General features: G+C 35.9%; 1 protein-coding gene across 4 annotated transcripts; it reads right to left on the bottom strand.

Moving 5' to 3' along the window:
• Positions 1-1,859: 1,859 nt before the first annotated feature.
• On the bottom strand, positions 1,860-21,770 carry Syt1 (Synaptotagmin 1). Of its 4 annotated transcripts, none has more exons than XM_044395222.2 (11): positions 21,687-21,770; positions 20,325-20,670; positions 14,441-14,701; positions 13,665-13,924; positions 13,512-13,607; positions 12,832-13,026; positions 12,319-12,495; positions 7,189-7,303; positions 5,665-5,798; positions 3,171-3,403; positions 1,860-2,733 (listed from the first exon to the last, which is right to left on the bottom strand). In XM_044395222.2, the coding sequence occupies exons 3-10, from the start codon at positions 14,679-14,681 to the stop codon at positions 3,197-3,199; spliced, it is 1,425 nt and encodes a 474-aa protein (XP_044251157.1). In that variant the 5' UTR covers positions 14,682-14,701; positions 20,325-20,670; positions 21,687-21,770; the 3' UTR covers positions 1,860-2,733; positions 3,171-3,196. The 4 variants fall into 4 exon arrangements, with proteins under 4 accessions (XP_044251157.1, XP_044251158.1, XP_044251159.1 ...); XM_044395223.2 differs by having other exon boundaries at positions 7,189-7,300; XM_044395224.2 differs by having other exon boundaries at positions 7,189-7,297.
• Between the last annotated feature and the right edge of the window lie 114 nt (positions 21,771-21,884).

The raw sequence follows: 21,884 nt of genomic DNA, 5'->3' as shown, positions 1-21,884 counted from the left end.
TAGTTCCGTTATCATGCTTTTGTCTGGTTGTTAAATGCATAATGCCTGATTTATCGAATATAATTACATACATACATATCTAGAAAATAAAAGTACATGGACAGCTACATTATTTTTGTTGTTTCTTGCATTAATTTTCTGAGACCTATTTATTAGTTTCTTATTTATTTGTAACTCCTCTTTTGACTTCCGTCCACTCTGATTTCCTCTACTGATTTGTGCTTTTGTGATGGGCTATGCGCTGCATTCTGCTTGCTTTGAGAACGTTTTTGAAAATAATATAATTACATAACTAACGGTTATTTTACACACAACTCTGTGTATTCATTATAATACATTCATGTTTTCGACTTGCTTTTGGTCAGTTCGTGGGTGGCTCAGTGTGGGTGTTGTCATGTGGCTGTGTGGGTGTCGGCTGTGTGTATGTACATGTCGTTTTGGGCTAACACTTACACGTCGTTTGGCTCAGTGTAACGCTGTGTAAATAAATATGTTTGTACCAACTAAAAGGAAAACACAAATAAAATTTTTGCTTTGTTTTGTTTAATATTTATATATATAGGTGTATATATAATTTGTTTTATTCACTTTCTCAGTTTTAATTTAAATCAATAATCAACATCATTTTATATAATTTCATATAATTTGTTTAATATGCAAGTATATATAGTTTGTTGTCTTGTTTGTTTCATTTTGTTGCTGTTGTGGTTAGGCTTCGATTTCTGTTCGTAATTTACCATTTGTTTAATACATATGTGTTTTTTGTGTGTCCTTGTCTTTTGTTGCTGTTTTTGGGTTTGAGATAATTTACAGTAATTATTTGGAAAAGCAAAGTTATTTATTTTTTATTGAACAATACTCGTAATAAGTTGTATAACTTGTTTTTCCTGGCGTCCACGTCGATTTGTTAAATTTAGATGAATTATATTACATAAATATTTTTGGTATTTTTTTCGATTTGTAAGGTTGCATTCTTTGTTCTTTGTGTATTCTTATGCATTTCTCTTGCTTCGGTGAACATAACTTCAACTGTGTAAGTGTGTGTACAGGGGATACACGATCCCTAACTACGCTTTATCATTATCATTATAATATACCATTTACAGGACAAAAACATCTAATGTATTAGTTGAATTTCATTTACTTTCAATATGGAAAAAATCAGAAAATCATGGCTCATTGTTATTCCTCTGTCTCGATTTCGATTTCTTTATATCGGAATGCTCTGCTCTTGAGAGTTTTTTAGCTTAATTAGCTAATTTGTGTTTTTAGGTAGGTAGAAGTTTTTGTTGCCGCCGCTTTTCCATATTAAAAATCCCAAATTCTTAGTAGGCTTGTGCAACAAGAGCACAATGTTTTTTAAGTTTATATAAATGTATATTGTTTAGATGTCATATACTTGAATATAATATAAATAGTAATAACTATTATTGTTCTTAATATTTCTTTTTCTGTTTTAACATTTTGCCATAATCATTTAGTTAGTATGTATATTTTCATTAGGTCCTAATATGATTTATAAATTAAGGAATGTGTTAAAGTCGGAAATGAAAAAAAATATTCATAGACAGTTGTAGAAACCTTAAGATTTGAGAAGAATAAGCTACAAAAAATACGGTTTTAAGTCGAACGAAAATGTTAAGCATTTAAAAGAAAAACTAAGTTTAAATGGAAACCTTTCCCGAACTGAGCCATATTTTTTCTAATTTATTGAAAACCAAGTCAAACTAAAAGAATATCCCAATCTGATCCATTGTGCAAAATGTTCGATATTTTTTAAAGTTTAAACTGATGATATATTCCGTTGAAATCACGCTTCAAAGTTTAACTTTTGTTATTTGCTTTTGGTTTTCGGGTTGTTCTGGTTTCCCTTCTACTTATTCGTCTGATTCTGTTAGTCTATGCAAGGGTTATACATAATATTTATATATAATATATATTTTTTATGATTTCGCTTCCTGCCCTCCTGTTAATATGTCTGCCATGTCCATTTTATTTAAACACACATAGATTTATACTTACACAGTTAAGTACGTAATGCTCAATAATTTAAACATAATAAATAATTTACATAACAGTTTAAGATGCCTTTACGTTCTTTGCTTTGTTTATATATTCATTAGTCAGTAATATTATTCACTAGTAATCCTTCAACGATTGAAAAACAAATTTAAAACCGGAAAGACTCCATTAATCATTGGACTAATTTAAAAACCAAAGTAAACTTAACATTTAAAAATTATACTCTTCTCGGTCATCCGTTAAATAGTTTGAGTATATAGAGTTGTTTTTTTATTTAATAGAACATACTCGTAATTTTCATAGTTTTTTGAAATTCTCAATCGGGGACAACAACAAATTCATAGATCTCGAAATGAATTTATGTAAAATCGGTCGAACTATTTTCGGATTCCGGTCAGTGAATGGGACACATTGCTTTCTAAATACGATTTTATAGCTTTCACTTCGATTTGCTGTTCAACCAATGAGATATAACTTAGACACCTATGGTATTACTTAATCGGCTTTTGTGTGTTCCAGTATGTATATGTTGAGATAACTGCATAGATGAACAATTTTTGCATTAACTACGATATTTCGCTGATTGTTGCCTGTCGTTTCGGGTGAGGAGGATCATTTGTAGCTGATGATGATGCATTCAATTTCAATGTCTGACGGTTCGCCTAAGTGTTCTTTGGTTACTTTTAAACGTTTGATAGATGTGCTGTAAGTCTGCAATTGGAAATGTTAGTTCTTTAATTTAAAGATCGAAAATGATCCTATTTTCATATTTTTAATGCGTTTTTATGGCCCTACCTACCCTTATACCAAATTTGAGATAGATCATGTAGATCAGGGGTGCTCAGTCCTATGGCACACGAGCACAATTGTTTTTGTAATAGCACTAAGCATACGGCAGTGCACTCGCAATGCTTGCCTATGCACGCCCCGAGTCCTCTTTGTGTCGCTGTCCGCAATAGATAAGAGCGAGCCAAGCCAACAACAAATTTCATTGAACTTTTTTTTTCTCCTCAACTCACAGTGCAAAGTGTTGTTGTCTTTTTCATGACTTTGTCTGAGTTGTTACTTGCGTGCGTGTTTTGTGCTGGTAAGGGCACTGCCGTAAGGCAATTTTGAGCACCCCTGATGTAGATAGTACACTGATTTACCTGCATTGGTTATCCATGGTAGCGCCTTACTTCATGTTCTTCAGGATCTCATCGGTCTCCTCGGGGTCCTTGAGGGTGTGCCACTGGGCGATGGGCCGGCGGGGGGAGGCCAACATATCGGACCAGTGACGCAGCTCGGTTCCAGTTCCCATGCAGCCGAGTATGCAGCGGCCGATGGGTTCGGAGGTTCCAATACGATCATAATCCACGACGGTCACAACGAGACAGATTTTCTGCGCGCGAAAGTGGGTGGGAAAGTGTTCAAGGAAAGTACCGGCATTAGTAAGGGATGTTCTGGGTTCGGCTACTTTTATCGGTCTATTTCTTTTATTCTTTTTGAACGGGATGGGGGGCTTCGCTTTTGAGTTGAAGAACTTTTCGGTATCTCGATATACGTGTTCTGTTTTGGTTTTAAGTTGTTTTTTTGGGGGTAGAAGTGGGAACTGTTGTTCACTAACAGGCAGACACTACGAATGCTGTATTGGGAAGCAGGTTATAGACAGAGGTTTTCGGCACTACGTGGAGTATTTTTTGGCTTTTTGGCTCAGTGCTGTATATTGGTTTTAGTGCAGGCTAGGTTTAATCGTACAGATTGTTGGGTGGAAAGTTTCCAGTTTGCACAAGCACTTCGGTTAAGGTATTCTGTTTTATTTTATTTTTTTTTGGATTCAACATCTAAAGGCGTTCGAGCATTACAAAAAGCTCCTTCAAAGAGGAATATGCTTGCTGTGGAGTATTTTATTCTTAGTATACCTTTTTTTTTTGGTTGTGAGTTAACAAGCAGATCATGCAAATGTCTAAAGCTAGGAATGAGTAGCTTAAAATAATAAATGTTGGAAAACAAACTCAAGAACTTCCTAAAAGCTTTTGATTAGCGTAAGGTGAGAAGCAAATGAAGATGTCGGCAGATATATATGTAGAGACGAGTATATATCTCGCCTCTTTTAACCTTTGGGGGCTAATGAACAAATTACTTTTCTCGATACTTGTTAGCAGACACTTAAGCTGTGGCAAAAAGAAAAATGTTCATTAAATACGTGTAAACGAAAATGTATAATATTCAATCCCATTTGTCGTTCTTTGTTAATTGGTCTTGGCATGGGGGGTCCAACTTATAGACAGGGGCTAATTCGTGGTCTAGCACACGTAACGTAACCGTAACAGAGTTCTCCCAGTTTCCAGATCGTTTGGCTATATGTTGGTTTTGGTTTTTGATGATTGGTATTCGATGGTGATACGCTATACTTCTCTGTGGTGGCTTTTTGGGTATTTATTCTGTGTATTACTGTATTTGTACTGTAGCTGTTGTGGTGCGATTGGTATTCGATATTCAAATCAGAAGACAGTGTCAAAATAATGTACCCACTGCGATTTGGTTGCTGCGTGGTGCATTATTGACGCCGCTGGTATTAGAGTTTGCGATAGTTTGTATTATGGAAAGAGTAGTTTAAGTTGGTATTCGAATTTTTGTATAAGGTTGTATTCTCTGTACTTCACTGGAGTGAGCGTAGTGTGTGTTAGGCTCGTGCTTGGCTGCTTTTTTTGCTTATTTGCATTTATGCTTTTCTGCTCGACTGTTTGGATGCTTTATGCTTTTCTGCTTTTTTGCATTTTGCTCTATTGCGAGCGAAGCGGGCACACTACGGCTTGCTCTCCATTCAAAAAATGCGTCTAAGACGGTGTGTGGAGCATCTAGAATGCTTGAGTTTACGGAATCCTAAGCCACTAGGCATGCCTGCTTGTCATTGCTTTCTCCTCTTGCCAGATTGCCTTCGAATCGATCATTACACATTTAACAAACTAAAACATAAACCAAATCAGCTGGGCTAAGCACACATCGAGGCTGGTTATTAACTCAGGTTCAAATCAGAAATCAGATTCCACAAATAGTTCTCAAAAACTACACAAACAAAGGCAACAAATCATAACATTTGCTAAATTTTTGGGCTTTTCGTTTTTGGTTTTTGAATATTTACAATAGTAAATCAGGGAATATCAAAAATAAAAAAGCTTGAACAAATTTTGGTTAAAATTGTAAATTACAACATTTAACATTGAATATTTGTTTTTTTTTTAGGTCTTATAGAACACAAAGATTGATTAAGTTAGTTTTCGGGGGGGAATTTAAGTTATCTTTATGGGTAATACGAAGATTGGTCTCTAAGAGTGTTCGGTTGTTTGGTTCAGAGTTTGGTGTTGTTGTCGTTGGTTTGGAATACAAGTATTCAATATATGGATATATATACGGTATATATGTAGTATAATTAACAACAACGATTGCACGTAAGTAGGCTAGTGTGTGTTTAGAGGGAGGTTGGGTACTCAAAACTCGGTTTGGTTTGGCATGTTTGGTAGATAGTTCAGAAGAGGACAGTAACAGTAGTAACAGTAGTAGTAGTAGTAGTAGGTTAGTTTGTATAGGCAGTAGGCAGTAGTAGTAGAGTAGTAGTAGTTGTGGTATTTTTATAGGATAGTATAATACATTCTCGCATACTTGTATTTGTTCAAATGGTACTTCAAATGAGAACGACTCATTATAGTAAGGGTTGAGGGTGCATTTTTTGATACTTGTCTTCTTCTTTTTCAAACGTTTGCCATTTTGCATGATTGCAATTTTCACATATGGATCTATAATATAGGAAAGAATTGAAAGAAAGAAAAAGAAAACATTTTTCGTTTTTATAACAAAGTAAAATTTTCACAATAATCTGATAAACACATCATTTGGATTTTTTTGTTTTTTTTTGCTTTACACACATATAAGTAATGTACACACCAAAAACATTGATTAATTATGTACTTGTTATATATAGAGTAGATCAATTTTTACTTTGCAAACACAAGAACAAATTAAAAGAACAACGAGAAAACAAGAAACAGGCCAAAGTGTTAATGTTTAACAAATGAATAATCGTCAATATTTAATATTAAAATATATAGGGGTGCCATTAAAATTTCCAATGATTTGAAATCACTCCGAAAATGTGCCCAAAAAGTATGCTGTGGATTTTACCACTTCATACTTTTAGAAAATTTTCAAAATGATGTCAAATCCTCGCAGATTTTATAAACACAACTGATAAGTATAATTTTTTCTTTGGCTTGTTAACTTTTTGAAAATCATTTAAAGTTCACATCAATTACTGATTATACCATAGTTGAACATTTTGGAACTCAGCAACTTGTTAAACTCAAGGCATACAATTGTGTTAAATTAAGATATATTTTTATTTCGTTACTTAAATTGACTGATACCGATTATTGTCAGAGCATCTAAAAAACATATTGGAAAATGTTCTGTTGTTTGTAAAAGCCTAGAAGAACTTTAAATTGGTTTGGATATATTCAGCGGCAACGTTTTTATTTATTCGTCTGGCATCAGCGACCCGAAATGATGTCGAGTGTTTAGTTACAAAAAATTGTACATATTACATGCAAAAGTGAAGCTAAAGCAAGCGATTTTCGGTCATTTGATTGTTCGGCATAGAGCTTAGAGTTGATTTTGGTTTTCTATTGGTTTTGCCAGGCATAAGTAGTAAAAATTGTGCGAATATTTCGGGATGTTAACGTTGCCGGCCGATAAATATATCCATTGATTAATGATTTAATTGGAATTTGTAGCGTACGCGAATCGGGTTAAATACGGTAAGAATGCAAGTTGATAAGTTGGCGCTAATTGATAGTTGAAAAGTAGTTGACAAAAAGTAGTTGCAATAAAAGTTGTATTTCTTTGCTCTCTTTTATTTTTGTTTTTTTTTTTTAGTTTTTACACAGCAAACGTTGCCTTGCAGTTTGCTACGCCTGAAGAAGTTAGTACGAGTATATATTTAAATGAAAGAAAAAGGTAGTATGCCATATAAAACGGAAAATAAAACGAACAACCTACGTCACACACTTAGCTAATATTACAAACACAGAAAGCAACAAAGTCGCAGGAAGGACCACCGCAGGCCCAACAAAATCATTATATCAGGGCCCCGATCGGTCCCGCCCACGCTTCGGTATAACGCCACATTACCAGACAATCCGCCCACGTCCATCTTCTTTAAGTTCTTGGCCTCCAGAATGACAACGGTAAGCTTTCCGGCAGTCGGCACATATCGCAGCGAGAAGCAGATGTCTCCCAGCTTTTCCTGTTTGACGAGATCCGGAGAAGAGTTTACGGAAAGGTGTTAGTAAGGTTTGTTCTGGTTTCATTGGCTTTGCATCAAACAAAATGTCACATAGACTCTATTGGTACAATTACATACATATCCATTTAATAATATATAGGGGATAATATTAGATATATATATTTTCTATATCATGTTGGGTCGCCTTAAACTGATATTTATATTTAGTCTGCAAGGTAGTTTTATCATCTTGGCTTTTTGGAAAGATATGTCAAGTAGTGAAAAAACCCCTTTAAAATTAACCATCAGTTAAATTTAACCAGTAGATAAAATGTAAATTGTTAATTTCGATTCAAAGATTATGCCAAAGATGGAAGTAAAAGCAACATGTGAAGACTTAAAGGAGGAAGCTTTAAGCGGAAGTTCCACTTGAATATGTCGACCAAAACGTATTTTTTGGTTAAATAAACGACCAGCTAAGGTTTAATCGAGATATACAGTTGCACAATAACAAGTAAACATATATCATAACCAAGGATTTTAGTTTAAGACAGATTATACACGTGGAAATTAGGAGAAATCAAATACACTCGGTATAAGTTCAAGTTTTAAGGGTTTATCGGGGTGGGGTGAACAGTACAGTATTTTTAAGCAATTGTTACATGAACGTTAGTTCTTTGTTTTATTGACATGAAACGAAAACGCCACAAAAAAGTACATTAAAACATTTACTGCACGTCTTAGAGCTTCGATTTTGTTAAGTGTAAATATATACCTAAATATATGTATATCAGGGAGCAGAGTATATCCAAAGAAAAACTGAAGGAACCAAGGTAAAGTATTAAAATAAAAGTAAACTCGTTGATATTGTTCAAGTGTTATTTTGGTTATTTGGGGCTTGTGTTTTATTCTATTATTCATTGTTAACCATACCAAAACTTACAGTTTTATTATTCAGTTATATCATATCTATTTTTTAGTTCGTATTTTCTTTGTTTTTCATTTTTAATAACACCCAGCTCAAAACCGACCGCACAAAATGCAAAAATATTGTGGTTTTCAAAAATTTTCTTAGGAACTATTGAGAATAGAAGAAGATAGAGACAGAGAGATAAGAAATTGAAATCAAGCATAGTCGAACTGATTCTTATGTACATACATTTTGAGATTGGATCTTGTTAAAACCGTTTTCGAATGTACATCAAAATTAATAAAAATGTCAAAAATGTTCTTATAGAAGTAGAGAATTTGATTTCTTATGTACATGATATCAGGATATTTAAGAGCGTATATTTTACAAATGAAAAATCTATCTAGTTACTCAGTATGGCTATTATATATAACAAATACAAGACCCTAGGCTGGTTCGAACCGCTTGCAGTGGTGGTGCGTTACTTTTTACTTATTTTCTTTCGAATGACGAGCATTACACAACCGATCCGATGCCAATTCCTCGATCACTTCTCCAAGGGCCAAACTAACCCGGGCAAACAAAACGGTATTTGACGAACTATAATTTGTTAGCTATAGAAAATGTGGTTGTGTGTTATTTGGATTAGTTAAAAAAGTTTCAAGACAGAGACAGAGAGCGAGCGAGCGAGACAGACAGAGAGCGAGCGAGCGTTATAGAGAATTTATAGAATTTTATATCGGAGTCACTTACCGCAACTTTATAGGGGTTTTAATATTTTGATTCTCTGAATTCGATTCAAGTTCAGTTATCATTTTTGATTTTGGGTGCCTTTCAAAATATTCTTGTTAAATGTTTGGTGAATGTCTCATGGAAACAAAAATGTCTATAATCATAATCGAAGGGAAAAGAAGGTAAACGAACAAATAATCGTAAAATTGGAAAACAAGAGATTATTGAGCATTGTTTTTTGTATTTGACTGTCATCGAAGCTCTGCTTACACATTACAGTACACAATCAAGTTATGCAAATCAAAATATAATAAGTACAGTATACACATATCGGGCGAGACAGCGACAGAGAGCTAAACACAAAATGTTAAGACTTAAATAAGCGTTTTACATATTTAATTCGTTCTTTGACTAATCCAATGGTTTGGCTCTTGATTTGGATACATTTTTTATTTTTTGCTGGTAGAACAGAATTGGAACACAAACACAACGAACAGAACTTTGAACACATTTATGACGACAACAACCAAAGCAAATAACGATAATTATGAATCTTCTTTTCTTCGTTCGTATACTTACATGGATTTTTGAGCATGTTTCAGGTTTCGGATTGATTTTCCCATGGCATGAGTCAAAAATTTCGAGTACAGTTTGGAAATTTCGAGTTTTCGAATTTTGTGATTACAGATTTGGATTTGTTTTTTTGGTTTTTTTAGCGATACGTTTAAAAATAATTAAAGAGAAAAATAAAGAGCGTATTAAAAATTATTGAATTCCATTTCCAGTAGAATTTTGATAAGTATCAATGTTGTTTTTGGCAAATTTCAAAAATGTAATGGTTTTCGTATAGTTTTGTAACCAATCAATGGTCTTATGTCCGTGTTCTATGTATTTGTGTAGATTGCTAATACTTAGTGTGGTTTATATATTAGTATAAAGTCGTAAGCAAAAGGAAAGGCATGCAGTAGAGTAAAAAATTGTTCAGAATGGTATATTGCAGTGTTTCTAAACTAACTGTAAGTAAGTTTTAATATTCATATTAGGAAAAGTTACAGTATTTGTCTTTTGGCACTAAGGCTTATGCTTATTGGCTTGCTAAAATAGTATTGGGCCAGGTTTAAGCATTCGCTGTATTTCGGTAGGGTTAAAGGAAAACTTCTCGCAGGTCCACCTGAATATTAAGGAATATAAATAATAATATAAATAAAAGCGTAAAATAAAAGGGTAAAAAAATGTTTCAAAAATCCCTGCGTATATTTTTTTTGCGGATTTTAATTTAAAATTTTTTAAAATAAAATTTTAAAAATATTTTACCAAAATCCAGCGAGTGCCTTAAACTTCTGGCTTTCTGAAATATATTCAATCAGACAATACCATTTTTTCTGGCATTCACAGGCGTCAAAATTAAAGCTTTTTCCATTTCTGAAATTGTGTTTTTGTGTCTGTGTGTGTAACGTATTTGTACATGGCTTATGTGCTGTGTATTTGTGTGTGTTTTTTTGTGTTTTTATGTTCGAAATTTTCAGAGCATTCATTCCATCATTTGACCAATTCAATGCAATCAATGCAAATATTTTACAACATTTCAATTTATTTATATAACTTATTATTTGTTATTCGAAAGAATTTCTTTTGTGCGTTTCAGTGTGTGTGTTTGTTTGTGAGTAGTACAGAGGAAAAGAGAGCGTGTGTTTGGGTATGTTTGGATAGTAAAAGTTTGACAGACGTTATGCAAATAACTTGGGGTGCAAAAGTTGAGTACTACTGTAAGAAAGTTATGCAAAAGTTTTCAGTATTTTCGACGTTTAATTGTTCCAATCAAAGTGCAAACAAAAATTATGTGAGTAGTGTCTTTTTCGGGGATAGTTTCGGCAACTAAATAATTAGATCAGCATGGTCAATAATTGGCGGAGGATTGCTGGCCCGAACGCGGGCAAAAAAGTTTGGGGAAATGGAGAAGGCTAGAAGTAAACTGGTGGAGGGGAAGTCACTCAACCATGCTGATTTAGTTTAGCTTCTTCTTATGCCACAGGTTTTCTCAACAAATTAATATTGCAGTGTGATCATTTGCATATGGAAATGTGAAGACATTTGTCATTTTTATTACACGGTTGCAAACAAGACAGCCCAAACATAGATAAATCGTTTATATTAATACAAAAATTCAACTACAATATTAATGATGCGAGAAAGTATGCAGACATAACAATATATTGGGGGTATATATGAAAGATATATAGAAAGAGACAGAGAAAAGTCAAAGAACAATCGCTCAAGACCAAATTGATTGAAATTGATTATCGTGGGAAATAGGTTTTGAAGATTTAGTAGGTTAGTTTGTGGTTCGATGCAATGGTTATTATAATCGATATAGACAGCTTTTGTGTACAAGAGCGACAGTTCACAGAGACAGAGCAGGTTATATAGAGGGAAAATCATAAACTCAAATCGTGTATGCAAAGGTGTTAAAGAGTTCTGTTTTTTTTTTAATTTAAAGCATGTTTTTGTATTTACCTTCTACAAAAGTTCAAGAAAACAAGAGTTTATATGTTTCGAAATCAATTTTTTTGGTTTGTTTCAGAGGGGGGAATTGGAGAAAGAGAAATTTAGAGTTTTATTTTTTTGTAGTAGTTTTTGTGTCGGTTGAAAGAGCTGAAGAGAAATGATAAAATTGTCGGGGAGTGTGGGGAAAATCAAAGGCACTTTCCCGTTTGATTTTCCCCCTGTTTTTCTGTTGGTTTTCTTGTTGAGTATTGCTTAGTTAAATGGTAAGATAATTTCATTTATTATTTATTTATATTTGCATTTTGAACTGGGTGTGTAAAAAGTTTCGTTAGAGACTCGAAAAACTTTTGCTTGTCTGTTCCACGAAGTTTTCGTTTTGTTTTGTTGATATTGTTTCTGTTTTTGGAAAGTTTTCACTGTAATTGTCTTTGTTCCCTGCCCTTAAAAGTATTTCGAGGGGGGCCTTGGGGGATGGGATCGTTGACTTAAAAACAAATATATCTAGTGGGTGTCAAAAATGCTTTGATTGCTTTCTGCTGTATTTTCTCATCTTTTTGGTCGTGGCAGAAGTTCGAATGCAAAATACACACAAAACACAATCATCGTAAGTAAGGTGTTCAAGATTACAGAAGTCAACAAATATCACACGATTTCAGTGTTGGCTTGCTTTTGGCTCGATAACTCAGAGTTGAAGTAACGAACGCATAAGAAATCATAAGAATCATAAGGAGTACGAAAGACAGATCTCAACTGATGTTCTTGAGTTGGATAAAAAACACTTAGAGGCACATCGAGTTGTATACATAGACAGAGAGAGAGTTACGGATAGCTTGTATAGCCTGGATAGTACTGGTGACCCCGCCTTGGACCCCGGCCCAGCTCTACATACCTGTCCGCCCTCCCCTTCAACGCTGACCAGGTCGCGCCACTCCTCGATCGTCTGCGCCAGGTCGATGGTGCACAGGGGCACCTTCACCTCGCCGATCTGGTCGTGCTTCGAGAAGCGATCAAAGTCGAAAATGGCAAACACGAGCGTCTTGTTCATGGCATCGGCGTAGGGCAAACTCTGCAATATAACAGATTTTTAGAATAGTCCTTTGTAGGCCTCAATATTTTAATTTTAATTTAATTTTAATTAATTTAAATCCCAAGTTTTCAAAAACTATATTTTAAAGAAAGATACTTAAAAGCCTTTAGAAACTTAAACTCTTTTTTAAAAAAATATCTTTTTTGGTATTATAAAAAAAAAGGTTTTAAATTATTTCGAATATGTTTATTTAAAAACCTAAAAAGAGTTTAAATATATTACTTTAAATAAAATACTATTAATCGTTTTTCCCAAAACCAAATTTTTATTTTGAAAAGTTTGGATCTGAGAACTTTGACTTTTTTGCAATCTCACCTTAAAGGTGAACGTTTCGTTGAAGACCGGACTCAGGGTTTTGCGGTGCACTTTCGTCTCGAACTTCTTCTTCTTGTCGGGCAGCAAGTACACCTTGACATAGGGATCCGAAGTACCGCCCATATCCAGGGCGGGCAGTTCCTCAGCTTGGATTACCGTCACGGCCAAACTGTTGGAGTTGAAATCGTATTCCAGCTGCAAAAGAGAGATTCAAAAGGCGGCACCAGAAGGGGGTTTTGGTTTTTGGCCAGAAAAGAGACAAACAAAAATGATATATTAGTATTGTGATTATTATTATTTTTTTGTATTATTTATTAATGTGGTGGTTAGATCTAATTTATGTAAGTTTCACACATGGATACATTCCCCGCATCAGAATTTTAAAATTGAAGTTAGTTCTGAATTTTTGATTTGAGAATACTACCCAGTGGAAACACAATTTAAGGTTTAATGTAATTTTGTTCAGTGTGATTAAAACCTTGAAGAGGAAGTTGCAAGATTTATTACAGTATTTATTGAGTATTTATGGTCATCTCTGTGAGTGTGTTTTCCATGTCAACAACTTCAACTCTGCTCACATTTATAGAATACCTATCTGAGTTTACGTTTGGTTAGTTTCGTATTCTGGGGGTTAGTATTGGGGAAAGGGCGTGCGGGGCGTGGAGAATTGGAAAACCTACCTTGAAGTTGAGACGCCCCAGCTTCACTTCGCTCTGCTTGTCCTCCTCGTCACCCTCCTCGGCATTTTCGGTGAGTTCCTCCATATCAGGCTGAACCTATGACATACCAGAACCCAATAACTACTAAGATTTGATGGCGCGTCAGACACTTACTTTCTCCTTGTACGCCGATCCCAACAACTGTACCGACTTCATGTCGACACCCTTCTTACCCTTACCATCTTTGGTTCTTCGCTTCTTCAGGAATCTCCGCACACAGAAGAAGATTATACCAAAGACGACGAGGAACACGAGTATGATGATGGCCACCACGCCCCATGTGGGCAGGCCGGTGCGCTCCGCGATCACCTCGGTGACCACTTCGCCGACATGCTCGATCTTTTTGATCACCGGCAATGAGGTGGTAGTGGATTCTAGAAACGAAAATCGGTTAAATATGTTTCAACAACGGAGAGAGTTACAAAAATCGCAAGTGCTTTAAAATCACTTTAAAAGGGTGTCTAAAAGAATGCAACAATAGATTATTAAATTTTACATTTTTAGACACCCTTATAAGTAATTTCAAAACCCAAGTAATTTAAGTAACTCTCTAAAATATTAAGTGCGTTCTTTTATTTTTTATACCTGTCTGGATATTTTACAACTTTAAATGTACTTTAACACCGTGAATGAAAGTTTAAAGTTTTTAGCGAAGAAATATATGATTGCAGGGTACAGAAAGTTTGTTATGTGTCCTTAATAAAGTAACTGATTGATCTTAATTTTTAAGTTTATAATCAACTTTCATTGTAAGATAATTTCAAAATTAGTAAACTTGTTAATTGGTTTCCATTTCGATTTAATTTAATTTTGAACTTGACAATTTACGTTTTTACTTGAATAAACATTTTTCCAAATTTTGATTTTTCTAATTCGGTATTCAAACTCACCCTGAGCCTCTGTTGTTGCACTCCGTGTTGTTGATTCCACCTGTGCGATTCTTTGACTGGCCGCTTCCGCCGCCTTTTCAGCGAGGACCTCCTGCTCCTGCCTGTCCACCTCACGGAATTTGGAGTGATGTGTTTCTTCCAGCTTCTGGTCCACGGACTCCAGTTCCGCTGCCGGCTCGGACGCTGGCGCTGGTTCCGCTTCCGGTTTGGCGTCCGTTTCCGATTTTGCATTTGGCGGCATTTTGTTTTGTTGTGTTGTTTCTGTACAATTCGAGGAATAAATGAAAGTAATTATTTTAAGAACGTTTTTATGCAAAAAACTCGGTTTTTATTGTTTTTAATGAGCCATATGTGCACCCTTAGGTAATATTAATCATGTGTTTGGGTAATTTCCAGGCTGTCGCTTTTTTAAAAATAGCGCATAACTAGAGTGTGACCACAAAGAAATCCCACAAAAGTCGTTAGCAACTTTTCCTACACTCGCATCCTTGAAACACTAGAAATGCGCTGACGGCGTCAACTAAAACGGGCGGTTGGGTGGGGGAAAACGCACCAAGTAAAAGTGCTTATCCTTAGCCAACCAAGGGCACGCACTCTCTCTGAAAATCACCCAACCTCCCAGCTTACATATATATATCGTTCTACAATGGCACCCACACAAAACGCTCTGAATGGCAGGGATCCCCCGTCCCGACTTTGTTCCGTTTTTTCCCATTTTACCCTCTTTCCTTTCTAATTGAATTCATTAATATTAACACCGAGCTGCTGGGCTCTGTTCTTCATCTGCTTTGTAGTCCCTCGGTTTGAATTTTTCCATATTTTTCGTCATTTCATTTACTTTAATAACTTGAGCCGTATTAATTATGGATGAGAAAGGAGGCTGCTTGAGTTGGGTCCTCAGCTCCTCGGTTATTATCGTCAGACATCCTGTGACCCTGAACCGCCGTTGTTGCGGAGACGGACTCCCGGGACTTTGGGGTTCCCCCAGCTGGATATATACGGGTACTTGTATCTCGCTGATTGACAATAAGCTGTTTTTATTTGGGACTGGGCTATGGATCTCTGCCTGAAATTGCCATTTGGTTAATCCATCAAAACTTAAAGGCGAAATGAATATTAAGGATGAATTTATTTTGCAAAATGGTGGAGTAAGGATACTTGTTAAGGGAATAATTTTTTACTTTAAATTTTCGTAACAATTACGTTGAAATACATACACGAACAAAAGTGTAAACTTCCCACTTAATTTCAAATTAACTTTTTTTTTCAGACAAAAATATTCCAAATTAAAAAGGACTCTAAACAATGTATATTGACATTTAATCATGTTAGCTTAAATGCTTTAAATTATTAATTATATATTTACAAGAAAAAAAGTGGTCATCGGCTAATTAATTAGACCAGAAATTCTCTTTGAAGTAATTCCTCTTATCCTTTCCAAATACTTAACAAAGTGCTCTGTCGCTTCATTTTCACCTCTTGTTCTCTGAATTTCATTATTTTCATAAAGCAGCCAGAGCGAAAGATGAATGTATCTTGCCACCAAAACCACTTTACCCACCAACCAGAAAATAAAAAAAAAACGAAAAAAATTGGTGTAAGAGCAATTTAGAGGCAAAGTGACTTCAAATTGCTGCTTCTACTGGGGGTCGTCTCTTGTTTACTTAGCAAATGACGTCAAAGGACATCCATACCCTGATACACGTTTACCCACACCCACAGAAAAAGAAAACTCTTAGCAAAGGAGAACTCGGAGAGCCGCTTAAATGAAAAGCCTGAAGGCATCTTTGTTTATTCGGCTCCATAAATATGCTTAAAATTCTAATGTTGTGGATGGCAAGCGCGTAGAAAATTTAAATGCAAACTTTGTGTGTGCTTAACAAGAAGTTTTTTTGTTGTGGGCGGGTCTCTAAATACAAATTGCATGGAAAATGTGCGAAATTAAGTTGTGCGGGTTGTTTGCCTTCTAGGCAAATACAATTTTTTATTTAATTTCAAAATCTGGTCCTCTTTATTCAGGCAAAGAAGAATAAAATGTTTGCTAAATCAATATTAAAGTTAAAAATACCCTCGATATTTGCCATTATAAAAGCCAATCATTTTACAAATATGTTAATAATATTTTTCAAAAGCGTTTATTAATTTGATATTATAAAAATATATAGCATATATCATATAGCACTTTATAACTTTAATCAATGTTTATTTATAGATATTATTGGTAGGGGAATGCTATTATATTTGGTTAGGAATTAATTTTTACATTATTTGCAAATTCACAAGAGATACATTTCTATTTGAATTAGTAATAAACACATTAAAAGTTGTACCTCTACTTTCACCGACGAATTGAAGCGACTGCCGCCATGAAGAAAAAAGATTGCTAGAAACTAAATATATTTGCATCTCTTATTTATTCATATTCTTTGTTTTTCCCCAGCTTTATATTTAAATAATAAGAAGCTTTACTTCGCTCTTTTCGTTTTCTTATCGCTTTCTTTTTTGATAAGCCGCCTTATATGCTTATCTTGTATTCAGCATATTCCCAGTTCTCCCAAAGCTGGAACATTATAAAAATGCCATTTTGCAACTTAAGAGCGCCTAAATATTTAGACTTTAAAACCGTGAAAACAAATAAAAGCTTTCAATTCAGTTAAGTTCTCTTTAATTTCTTAGTGAGCTATAAAGTAACAACATTATATGAATGAACGAATATAATTATATTCGGAGCTTTCCTTAAGAACACAACTTATCGGAGACTTTTAGTTAAGTAAAGTGATTTTTACTTTAAAGCCGCCACGCCTCGTGACCATTTGAGACCAGAAAATACATTCTTAAGAAATCAATAACTTTAAATGCATCTAGGACAAGTTGTGCCGCAGAGAGGCTGCCTGGAAATGACTTCATGTGCGGAAGAGGAGAAAAAAAAGCGATGTGGCAGTAAAAAATGGAGAGCTGAAAAGTGTCACGATTGCCGCCTGATCCCCTGACAAATTGCGTTGCAGTCCTGGGGCAGCTAAATAAAATGGATAAACACTTGGCAGGAGCAGGAGCTTTCCGAATGCCCCGGGAACCTCATCCATAATAAATGTACACGCAACAATCAGAAACACCTCCCGGAACACCGTCCGGAAAATGGCAATCAAGTCAGACGGAAAGCCAAAGCACTTTGTTGTTCATATTTTATTAATGCACCAAAAAATCCTGGGCTGAATTATGTTCCTTGGCATAAGTGCAAAAGTACCTGCCAGAAAGAGCCTTCACGTTAATAGGAGCAGGATGTGCAACTACTATGGTTTTCAGGAAAGCATAAGAAGGTCACAAATATTGTATGCGGTAGTTTTGCCACAATTTTGTCATTCTGCCAGCTTTTCGAGCCACTCTTTTTGCACACGGGTCAACGGGGCGTATGGGTGGTGTATGTGATGGTCGTTGGTATTTTGCGGTGCCCACTTGTCTGGGCCCGAAAAAGTGGCAGCGAAATAACAAACTACGCAGTTCGAACGGTTTCGTGTCGGTTCAAAAGCAAAATTATACACATTTAGAGCCGGAGGAACAGCTGCTTCCCATATTTGTTATTGTTCGTACTCACACTCGATTTGTGGGCTTGTAAAAAGCTCAAATGGTCAGTGGGTTCATTGTTGAGGGACCGATTGATGGCAAAACATTTCCAGTAACTGTCAAAAGTGCCATTACCATAGGGGGAATGCCTTTTATTAAGGGCAATTTGCGAAGAAGTTTTATAATTTGAGGGGAAATGAGGTAAATGGTATTTCCGATAAGCGATTATATAGATGTTCTTTCAATTTCTATAACAACTTTTAAGTCTGATGTCTTTACTTTAAAAATAGATGCGAAAGAAAAAGCGGTATTTAAAGATTGCACAAAAAATGTACGAGTTTTAAAAACTTCAAGGCTTAAAGCAGTTACAAAATTGGTTCAAATTATTTATTGGCAAAAATAGAAAAATCTTCTAAAATGGAATTACAAAATTTGAAATTCAATTACCAGACTTTTATTTGATTTGAGTCCTAATGAATTTACTCAATATAAAGTCAGTTATCGTGTCGTAGACCCTACTAAATTATTCAAAGCTCACTTTGAGGCTCTAATCACGGGCAATATGTGCGCCCAGTAATAATTCCTACGTTCTGACCTTTGGCAAAAGTACCTATAAATAGACCGCTGTCTGCTGCCCCTCCATAAATTGTGGGCGGTGGTGCAGAAATCTGATAGCGTCGGATGGCGGGTAAGTGGGTGGGTGGGTAAGTGGTGCATTGCAGTGACACAAAGAGAAACACAAATATCAACAATTGGCTGGGGTTTCGAGATTAGGGTTAAATTCACATAACGATAAGATAATTTCGCCTCATCAAACATTCAGTGGGCAGGGGTAGCTGAAAAACGTTGATGTACCGAGCTGACAATCAAGCTGTCAAAACAAATTAACATTGGCCAGGACTGGATAGATATAGATAGACAGGCAGCCATTATCCATTACCGGGTCCAAACAAAAACACCATCGAGCTGGTCCGCAAAAAGGGATACGATTCGGATCTATGGCAACATCTGTGGAACCCACGCACGTAATACGGGGCGAATCGAAACGAAACGAAAATCGGAAGGAGGCCCTCGAAGCTCCCGAGCGGGAAACGGTTAAACTTTTCTTTGCCGAGCCGGAGAGTGGAAAACTCAGGGAGCGGAAAAGAGGTTGAGCCACACATGCCCACAGTTTTCTCTCTCTCTCTCTCTCTGTTCTTCCTGCTCTCCTTACTGCGCACATAACCCAGAGAAGGCAACAAAATAAAAACTCGGAAAAATGGCAAAAGAAGTAGGAAAAGTAATGAACATAAAAGGAAAACCATACTAGACGGTGGAAAGCGGAGGACTTTGCCTGAGGAGAAAAACCAATTTTCCACATCATTATGCTTTTCGCTTTCATTGAACAATCGTCTCGATGTTTTCAAAATCAAAAATGAAATCGCCCCTATTAAAACTTTCATTCATATTTTGGATTTCACAAAAGTACATATTCTTCTTCGTTTTTCGGGCGTAAAGGGTCAAAAGTACGTGGGCGTTCGGGGCCAACTTGATTATTGGCAATTATGTGCGGTTTCCCGAGCTTGTTTGCAGCATTTTTATAGCGATGTTTCGGGTATGCCCTTAATAGCTTCCCCTCCGGGAATTCCATACCAATCTCTGGCTGTCCAAAGCTAATTAGTAAGAGAGAAGACTAAATCAAGTTTAGCTCTTATTAGACAAAAGATAAGAAAGTGTCCCATGAATAAGTGATATGTGTGGCTGGCGAGGGAAATTGACAGTCTGGCAGTTAATAAACTTAATTAACCTAAAACATATCCTGACCCTAAGGATTTAATGGAAAACAAAAGTGCTAGGAAAGCATAGAGCATACGGAGTAGGGAATTTTTGTATAAAAATGTAGTAAATATTAAATTGAAGAAAGGTTTATAAAAAAATAAATTGGTCAAATGGGACAAGTTACATAGATTAATATTCTAGCAAAAATAACGTTGACCTATTTATTTATTAAAAATAAATCGATTAGGCTTTAGCTACAATTTTACTAAAGGCATTTAAGAGTTATCTTTCATTTAATGATACAACTTCTTGTAAACCATGATTTTGTAACAACGGTATATTTATTTTTCTTTTGGGAATTAATAGCAATTAATAATATTTCCAAGTTCGTATAACAGCTCACATTGTATTAACCTCCCTAACTTTTGAAAATGCTTTATACTTTGAACTCCCATAAATTTTCAAGGTTTTTAGCCATATTTAATTGTAAAACGCGAACTAGTAAACTTGTATTCAGTGCCCCAAAAAGTGTGCTATATTTTTTTTTAAATTTCAAAGAACTCACCTCCTAATCGAAAATGTTGCCAATGTTCTGCGTTCCAGACTAGCGTTAATAGCTCGACTTCGCTCTCTTCGGTATTTAATGTGCTTGTTTATCGTCCGCTTTATTAGTTAGATGATGGGTTTTGAGCAGCGTTTAACGAAGCGTGACTCCTGCGGGGCGAGCGGAGGGGCGGCAGCAGTGGCGACGGCCTGGCAGGAAGGAATGATGATGCGGGTCCTGGCGCTTGTCGATGTGTGTGTGTGTGAGCTGCTCCTGCTGCTGCCTGTTTTTTTTTTGTTTTTTGGTTTTAGTGGCTGGCTTTGGCTAGTGAGGCCGCGGCTCGCTAGTCTCACATGAATTTCGTATACTTTGTTTGGTAATTGTCAATTTATTGAATTTATTTATTATATATTTATTTAAATATTTTATTCAGAGGCAGAGAGAAAGGGAAATACAGAAAGAGAGAGGAAGAGTGAGAGAGATACGCAGCGTATACGTAATATCAAAATACAATGGTATGCGTAAATATTGATAGAGCGAATTTCGCTTTGTGTGTGTGTGTTGTGTCTCCTTGCTCAAAAGGCTAAGTGCGTGTGTGTGTGTGGGCAGAGAGAGAAAGAGCGAGAGAGTGGGATGTTGGCAAAATCGCTTTTGCCTCGAAGAAAGCAAATTCAGGATAGAGATTTTCTTAGGGCCATTTCTTTCGTCCTTTTTTTGTCTTTTGTCTTGCCTCTTTTAGCTTCAATTGAGCTTTCCTCTTTCTCTCGCACTCACACACTTAAAGTTTAAATGGAAAACCCTTCTTAATTTAAATTAATTTATTAGTTTATTGCGAAGGAGTGAAGCCTTCTCCGTTTTTCAAAATCACATTTATATTGCGTTAAATCTCGGTTTTCGACTGGACTACACCACCACAATAGTCGTGTGTGGGAAAAATCAATATCCCCGCAAGTGGCTCACATGCGTTTTCACTTTCAATGATAGCCCATTTTTCTGTGCTTCTTTCATTTTCGCCTTGCACATTGGAATTTTCAATTAAAATTTTCTTGCGTAGCTGCCATTTTTTCTCGACATTTGCTGCGAAAAATTCTGATACACAAAAAGTGTTCTCCTTTTCCTTTTGTCAGCGCGTGCTAAACACTCGGACACACACAGTCGCACACACGCACCCACACAGACACATACACACGCGCACAGCACTTTTCGGGGCTTTCGATGGCGTTTTCCTTTATATAACAAATGGCAAAACACTTTCACTACATTGCTTTGATTTCCACCAATTATTCGCTTAATTTTCAATTATTATTTTAGCATTTTTTTCAGAGATTTTCCATGGATTTTGCAATTTTGTATGAGGCTCTAGAATTTTTCTTTCCCATTCACCTTCAGCCTAGCGCTTTGTACTTCAGCAGTCAACTTCCACGGTCGATGTTCATTCGCGTTTTGGCCCACACGCTCCAGGAGCAGCGAGGAAAAGCTTGGGCCACTCGCCAAAAAGCGAGAGCGAACCGGTTGGGGCATCGATTTTGGCTCGTTGGCCAGCGGGTGACCGGGGAAAGGTTCGCAGTCCGGAGCTTTCGG

Source organism: Drosophila takahashii, chromosome 2L, assembly GCF_030179915.1.
Source record: "Drosophila takahashii strain IR98-3 E-12201 chromosome 2L, DtakHiC1v2, whole genome shotgun sequence".
Classification (NCBI taxonomy): domain Eukaryota; kingdom Metazoa; phylum Arthropoda; class Insecta; order Diptera; family Drosophilidae; genus Drosophila; species Drosophila takahashii.
This window is presented reverse-complemented; position numbering and strand designations above follow the sequence as displayed.

Bases quoted from the DNA above. Each gene is read 5' to 3' on its own strand.
- Syt1 (XM_044395222.2), bottom strand. From the start codon at position 14,681: ATGCCGCCAAATGCAAAATCGGAAACGGACGCCAAACCGGAAGCGGAA. The intron at 13,027-13,511 runs GTAGGTTTTCCA...TCTCTTTTGCAG, and splicing joins TGGGGCGTCTCAACTTCAAG to CTGGAATACGATTTCAACTC. The intron at 5,799-7,188 runs GTAATGTGGCGT...CCTATATTATAG, and splicing joins GGACGTGGGCGGATTGTCTG to ATCCATATGTGAAAATTGCA.